Consider the following 8,382-nt stretch of genomic DNA (forward strand, 5'->3'; position numbering starts at 1 on the left):
ATCATGTATACACACGATTTTTTAAAATATAGTTATGTAAATCCATGGTAGAATTTTTTCCACTCTTTGGTAATTATTTAATAAATTGATAATTATTTCTTTCTATGTGTGATGTTTTTCCCATTTTTTCTACTTGCTACTTAAATAATAGTATGTGTTTTTAAGGCAATACGAATATACAAATGCAATTACACAAATAATATATTTGGTGTAATTCTACCGGTTGAGATTTGGAAGGATATAGTTTACACATATTTTACTTTTATTTTGGAGATAGATAAGTTATTTTCGATAGACTCTCGGCTCGATCAAGAAAAAAATAGTCCAGAGCAAAAAAAAAATGGTAATGAAGAAGTCGTGTCAATTAACACAAACCTTGATGATCAATGTGTCTCCTAACATAATTGCATTAATATATCTGTGGAGCTAGGATTTTAAGTTTATGGATGTAAAAGCATAGTAAAAATATAATTAAGACTACTGATAATTTAGGAGGGATTTAAATAAAGCACGTCAAGTTTATAGGGATATTTTATGTAGGTATTCTATCTAAAATTATTTGTACATATTAATTAACTTTAGATACAAATATATAATTCGAGCAAAAGCTACTGAGTTAAACTCGTAAACGACTCAATAACACTCAAGTTACAACTGAATAAACAACTTATTCTTGCATTTTCAGTTCGTTTTTAAAGTCACTTCCAGTGTAAATTAATATTTTGATTTGATTACGAGTTCAATTCAGTAATTTTGACTCGAATCTTATATTTATGTTAGAAAATTCATAAACATTTATAGACTCTTAAATATGAAAATTATATTATAAAATTGAAAATGTCAAAATTGTAGACAAGTTGGTGTCGTGGTGTAGTTGGTTATCACGTCAGTCTAACACACTGAAGGTCTCCGGTTCGAGTCCGGGCGACGCCATAGCTTTTTTTCCTTTTTTTTTTATCGTGAGTCAAGACGATTTCTTGATTCGAAATACTCAATTTTAAAAAAAATATTTTGAATTATCAATAACTGAGATTTTTATTAATTTTTTACATAGATTTTAAATATTAAAGGTTATTTCCGAAAATTTATAAATTTCAATTGAGGGTGTTGTTGTTTTTTATGTCATGATATAACAAGAAGATTCGATTGTAAAGTGTTTTCAAATTTAACAATTATCGAGGATATCGTAGTTGAGATTCCTCCTTCATTAATTAAAGGATACCGTTTCATTCTCTTGAAATGAACAACTTGTAGATATCGTTGGCATCCCTCTCCGACCCCTCAATGTGAGATTATGTGTTCACGTGTTCGAGCTTAAAAAATGATATACTTTTTATTAAGGAGTGTCTTATGTCCTGTTTATGAACTTAATTTCGCTTTCCACTCATCTAATGTAGGAAAAATAATGAATCTATTCATTTTTCTTCTCAGACTCGCCTAGTTGTCTTTTTCATCTTATAAATGTAGATGCTCAACTCTCTTTTATCATCTTTTCGAATTCCACTTCTTCCTAATGGACCATAAGGGCTCTAAAACTATTCAATGCAAATACAACTTTATCAAACTGATGAATTTCGAATATGAACGGTCAAAAGAGTTTCAAAAAAAGCAAGAGTCGGTACATGTGCGACAATATTATTATTTTTAGTATTATTATAATATTAATTAATAAGTCAAAATTTAGTAAATGAGATTGTGAAGTTTATAACAAAAAAAAAAAAAAAATTTAAAAAATAGTGTAGTATAGATCATCAGCTTCATGAAGAAACCCTATCCATCTATTTTTAAATGCATGTTTAATATATTTTTTCATATATTTTGCAAGTTGGTTTACCAATCAATATTTTTAGGACCACTTTCAATTATTTATTCTTAGCTAAGAATTAATTTATTTCTTCTTCAAAGGTCTTTATCTTTGGTTGCTTCATTGACATGCCACTCTCTTTGTCACAAATTATTCCTACTATATAGGTACAATTCGAAAAAATTGGAGAAATTTGATAAGCTTACTTTATTCTTTTCGAAGTAGTTTTGATTAAACACTTCTTTTATAAGTTCTTTTCACGATTTTGTCTATACTGAATTTTATCTATTGATAATGAAATAATTATGATTGTGTCATTTAATAACTATATAAATATATATTCCATGCCATTTTCTAATAATATGACAATATTATACAATGATTTTGATTATGATATGAACAATTCGAGAAAGTTGGAGAAATTTGATAAGCTTACTTTATTCTTTTTGAAGTAGTTCTGATTAAACACTCCTTTATAAGTTCTTTTCATGATTTTGTCTATACTGAATTTTATCTATTGATAATGTAATAATTATGATTGTGTCATTTAATAACTATATAAATATATATTCCATGCCATTTTCTAATAATATGACAATATTATACAGTGATTTTGATTATGATATGAACAATTCGAGAAATTTGATGAGCTTACTTCGAAGTAAATTTTAATCTAACTATCCCTTTATAAGTTATTTTCATGATTGTGTCTATTTTTATTTTTATTTTTTTGATATGGCATGATCCATATGAAATTAAACTTCAAAGAAAAAAAAAGTATATTAAGTTTTATCTATTGATGACAATATTATACGACTTTGACTATGGGTAAAATTCGAGAAAATTGGAGAAATTTGATTAGCTTACTGTTTTATTTTTCAAAGTAATGCTAATCAACTATCCCTTTGTAAGTTCTTCTCATGATTTTATCGTCTAATTATACAACAATATGATATGACTTTGACTATAGGTACAATTCAAGAAATTAAAATTGGAGAAATTTAATAAGCTTACTCTTTTCTTTTTAAAGTAATTCTGATTAATTATCTCCATATAAGTTCTTTTTCACGATTTTATCACAATATTTTGGATGTGATATATATAAAAGTAATTTAGAAAAAGAAAGAAGTATACTTAGCTTTGTTTATTGACTATGTAGAAAATATGATCATATAGTTAAATATTTATTTATCTATCTATATATATTTTCCATGATATTGTATAATAATACAAAAATATGATACAACTATTTTGACTATAGGTATGTTTCAAGAAAATTGGAGAAATTTAATGAGTTTATTCTTTTCTTTTTTAAGTAGTTTTGATCAAACTTTCTTCTTATAAGTTCTTTTAATTTCACAATTGTCACATCATTATGCCATGATGCATAAAGAAATAATTTTACAAAAAAAATTAAGTGTACTAATTAGTTTTGTCTATTAATGTTGTAGAAAATATAATCGCGTTACTTAAAATAGGGAAAATACATAAGTATCCTCTCAACCTATACTCGAAATCCCAGAAACACATATATACTATACTAATGTCCTATTATCTCCTAAACTTATTTTAGGCCTATGTGGCACTATCTTAAAATATAGGAAAAATACACAACTACCTCTTCAACCTATGTCCGAAATCTCAGAGACACACTTATACTATACTAAGGTCCTATTACCCTCCTGAACTTATTTTATAAGTAATTTTCTACCCTCTTTCGGCCTACGTGGCACTAGCTTGAAAAAAAAGTCAACCAGTGTTAGGCCCACAAGATAGTGACACATAGGTCGAAAAGGAGTAAAAAATTATTAATAAAATAAGTTAATGAGATAATAGGACCTTAGTATAATATAAATATGTGTCTGAGATTTCAGACATAGATTAAGAGGGTACTTGTGCATTATATATGAACTTTTTATGCCTATTGTCTGATAATACGCAATATGATATACCGTGATCTTTACTAAAGTAATTTTCAAAAAACACATAAGTTTTATTCATTGACGATGTAAAAAATATGATTATCGTAACACTTCATAATCATGATATGTGGGCGATATTGATCATTATGTGCAGCGACATACCTCTTTCTTTCTACTTAAATTATATATGCATTAAAAAATATTTTTAAAACATTATATTTTATTAAATCGACACTTATAATTACCTCAAATAATTAAATAATGTATTCGTATTATTTTACTAACCGATTTAAATTCTGAATTCACCTCGGAGGTATCCAACTAAATCTTCTTTTTGTAAATAATGATGACTGGTTGCTATCCAATAACTCCATAACTGTACTGAATATGACTAATTGGAAAGAACTTGAAATAGGACATTCTTTTTGTAGTGCAAATCATATTCTATTTATTGCATTGAAAATTGTGCATAGAAAGTGAGCAAATTGAAGAGTCATTTTCTTCATTCAAGTTAATTTCTAAATTTCATTCAAAGCTTCACCAATATGACTTGTGAATAATTTTTTTCATTTTATTTATTTTTATTTTTAAATATTTGAGACTTATATAATGTACTTCCCAATTTTTGTGGTCTACATCATTGCTAATTTAATTTCTTTTTGATAATTTGAGAAATTCTCAAGGTATTTTGAAATTAGGCGTGATAATTGTCATCACTTCTATTTTTCCTTACTTAAATATCAATTTTTGTTTGTGGTAGTATTCAGACATGCAACGTGTGTATAATCCACACATCAGGTGTACTCCTATCATTAGATTAAAGCTTTTTAGGCCCAGTGCTAATAAGTAATATGGATAAATATGAAACTCAGAACAATCAAATCATACAAGACTACTTTGAACAATAAATAATATCTTTGTCACTTTGATTAATCAACTAGCAATGTACAAATTATAACATAAAGCCTAAATAATCGAAAAATTTCTGAGGGCCAACGACATACATTTTGAAATGTGATGGATCCAACCTTCTACTCTTTTTCATTTAAATACAAAAAATTTATTTAAGACGTTAAAGTTTAGACATGTTGATATACGGTCAAATCCACATATCACGCACTACACTCCTATATATCATTAGACCAAAGTTAATTAAAAATAAACATAAAAATTCAGAACAATCAAATCGTACCAAAACTACTTTGAACAATAAAGGAATATCTTTGTCACTTTGATTAATATCAATAGTAATTGTACAAATATGTAGAAAATTATCAACATAAGTAAACACTAAAGTCAAAGTTGGAAAAAGGGGTAAAAGAGGTTAAAAAAACAAACAAACTAGACCACCTCATCATCCTCGAGAAACTCAACCAGACAACGCGTCTCCAAAAAAGAACTTATTTTCTTTTCTAGAGAATCTAACAACTTATGCAAGTACTTTTCACCTGACCTTCTTACAGAGATCTGAAAACTCGTAGTACAAAATTCCCAAAACTATACCAAAACTTGGGCTAATCTATCTATGCTACCTATTTTTTTTCACAAAATTAATCTCTACATATGATTACATCAAATCACAAGGTTGAAATTTTTTTTGCTTTTTTTTGCATAATATCTTCATTGTAAGCAATGGTAATATCTTGTGCAATTTTAATAGCATCAGCAGAAGCACCTGATAGCCCTCTTCTTGTGAAACCAACTGCATATAGCCCAGATTTTCCTTTCCAACTATTTGGAAATGGTGCTTTTGGGAATCCATTTTTGGAAAAGAATTCACTTTCCTATATAAAAAAAATATATATATATATATATTAGTCAACTATTCAAGAATCGAAAAATTCAGAGTTAATTCGATACTCGTCAATTTGACACTTGTACTTGCACCATTTTCTAGTGATGACCCCTTAACTTTATAGAAGATACTCAAACACACACTGTATAACTTGGTCTTTTTAATTTATGAAAAGACGTGTTTTTGACCAAGTGAAGGTGTCTGTTTAAGAACCGACACGTAAATTTAGGTATTAAGCCTAGATAGAACATTTTCTCACCTTTAGCCAAAAAGGAACATTGCTACAATAGCCAGTAGCAAGAAGAACAGAATCGATTTCGAGTTTTTCACCATTGACAAGCTCAACGGTGCCACATGAAAACCTCTTGATTCCTGGGACAACATTGATTTTTCTTGATCTAATTTTTTCCAATGCACCAATGTCCAAAACAGGAGTTTTCCCTTGTGTGTTCTTGAGTTCCAAAGGTCCAATTTTTGGCCTTTTTAGCCCATATTTCTCAATGTTACCAAGAATAAACCATGTCAAAATTAGTAAAATTTTGTCAACTAGCCACAATGGTAACCATTTCATCATCAACATAGCCAATTCAAATATTGATTTCCCAAATATTTCTCTTGGCAATACATGAACCTAAAGAAGAAGAAAAAAAGAACAAAATTCCATAAGAATCCAAAACAATCTTAAACATATTTTAACATGTTGTAACTTGTTATCTGTTTCGTCTCACTTTTTATTACTTGATAGTGTACAAATTCTTGTACTTTGTCAGTTATAAAAAAATACTGAAACTGTTAAAGAATTTTTACATTATCAAGTCACCTGAACCTAAAGAAGAAGAAGAAAAAAAAACAAAATTCCATAAGAATCCAAACCAATCTTAAACATATTTTAACATGTTGTAACATGTTATCTGTTTCGTCTCACTTTTTATGACATGATAGTTTACAAATTCTTGTACTCTGTCAGTTATAAAGAATACTGACACTGTAAAAGAATTTTTACATTATCAAGTCACTTGAAAGATATGAATCGTCCATATTAAGTGAAATTACTAATTTGAAATGCTGATACTACTGTTAGTGTATATGACTTACCGAGCTACGACAAACCAATGATGTTTGAGCATTATGATTGCAAAGATCAAGAGAAACTTCCATGCCAGAATTTCCACAACCAACAACAACAACTTTCTTCCCACTGAACTTTTCACCAGACTTATAATCACAAGCATGAATAACTTCACCTCCAAATTCTTTCAATCCTTCAATATTTGGCACAACTTTTTCAGCATTTTCCCCTGTTGCCACAACAAGCCATTGACAAATATACTCAACTTCTAATCCATTTGGTGAAATAGTTTTCACCCTCCACAATTTACAAATTTTGTCATATTTTGCAAGTTGAACACACTCATTGAACATTGGATTTATGTCAAATCTTTTAGCATATGATTCAAGATAATCAATGAATTGTTTCTTTGTAGGGTACTCAGGATAGTGTTGTGGAAATGGAAATTTGGGTAATTGACAAAATTGTTTAGGGAGGTGTAGTTTTAATCTATTGTAAGTTTTTTTTTGCCATAGAGATGCAATACAATCTGATTTCTCCAAGATTACAAAAGGGATACCTTGTTCTTTTAAACAAGCACCAACAGCTAGTCCTGATGGCCCTGCACCTACAATAACAGGACCATTTACCCATACACATCTACTAGTACTAGAAAATAAATCATGGTCATTGAAGCTAGCCATAATTCGACGACTGACTTTGAAAGCAGAACACGGGCTTGTTTTTGTTTCCAATATTGAGGACTAACTCTGTAAACAGAACATGAACGTATTTCTGTATTCAGAATTTGATTCAACAATGACGATAGATGAGTATTTAAACACGATATAGTAATATGAAGATCTGAATCTCGATGGATCGTGGTAGCAAGATCAACTATGTGAATGTAGTAAAGAGAGAGAAGAGTAGTTTGATTTTGAATGTAGTAAAGAGAGGGTGGAAGATGTTTAAATAGAAGTTTTGGTAGTGAGATATATGAAAGGGGCATATGATAGAAGGTGGGAAGTTAATGCCTTTTCAAATGGGGTCCATCTCAAATCATAAGCTAAACTCTGACAACTATTATTTTATTTCAAAAATTTAATATTAATTCAATAAACTATTTTTTTTTTATCAATATACTAAAAATATTAGTAGTACACTATACTACACTTTTTTTTAATATATATATATATATATATTCAAGATTCAAGAATAATGAAAAGTCTTTAGAAGGTCAAGTTGTCATAGAGGAAGCTGACTTGGACATAGCAAATATGTCCACGTGTATAAGTTGGATTAGGTTATATTTCTAATAAAAGTTAGCTCGATGAACAAAACATGACAAGCTCGTATAAAGTTCAAGGAAGAGTCGTATTTCAAAGGAATGTTATTGATGACCGAAATTCATAATTTATAAATTGCAAGGGACTTTATCATTACTCCAAGACTTTTTTCATAAACTTAAATTTTGATAGTATAAAATATAAATAACTTATATACTATCAATTAATTTTAACTTGTTATAACAAATTACCGGTAACATACTATATTTTACGTTGCATGCCTTATTTTCGAGGTAGCTAGTTCTATTTTATTATTAATAATTATCAGAAGCGGCTTAAACATGTTTGTGGTTTAAATTTAAAATCAAATGGGGTCTTAAACTTCAATTGTTAATAACTTTTATATAATTGATTTATTCTAGTTTTCGATTAATAATATAATCATTCTTATGTTAAATTATTTTTCATGAGACATAGTACTCTAAATATGTCAAATTTCTTCTAATAATTCCTTCATTTTCATGAAA

At 28.4% G+C, this 8,382-nt stretch overlaps 1 protein-coding gene and 1 non-coding gene across 2 annotated transcripts; one reads left to right on the forward strand and one right to left on the reverse strand.

Annotated features, from left to right (window-relative positions):
* Positions 1–859: 859 nt before the first annotated feature.
* Positions 860–933, forward strand: TRNAV-AAC (transfer RNA valine (anticodon AAC)). Its single transcript has one exon. It is a non-coding gene; the product is annotated as a tRNA-Val (tRNA).
* A 3,994-nt stretch (positions 934–4,927) lies between these two features.
* On the reverse strand, positions 4,928–7,523 carry FZY4 (probable indole-3-pyruvate monooxygenase YUCCA8). The gene is made up of 3 exons (NM_001320500.1): positions 6,617–7,523; positions 5,781–6,152; positions 4,928–5,510 (listed from the first exon to the last, which is right to left on the reverse strand). The coding sequence occupies exons 1-3, from the start codon at positions 7,271–7,273 to the stop codon at positions 5,304–5,306; spliced, it is 1,236 nt and encodes a 411-aa protein (NP_001307429.1). The 5' UTR covers positions 7,274–7,523; the 3' UTR covers positions 4,928–5,303.
* Between the last annotated feature and the right edge of the window lie 859 nt (positions 7,524–8,382).

This window comes from Solanum lycopersicum, chromosome 6, assembly GCF_036512215.1.
Source record: "Solanum lycopersicum chromosome 6, SLM_r2.1".
Taxonomy (NCBI): domain Eukaryota; kingdom Viridiplantae; phylum Streptophyta; class Magnoliopsida; order Solanales; family Solanaceae; genus Solanum; species Solanum lycopersicum.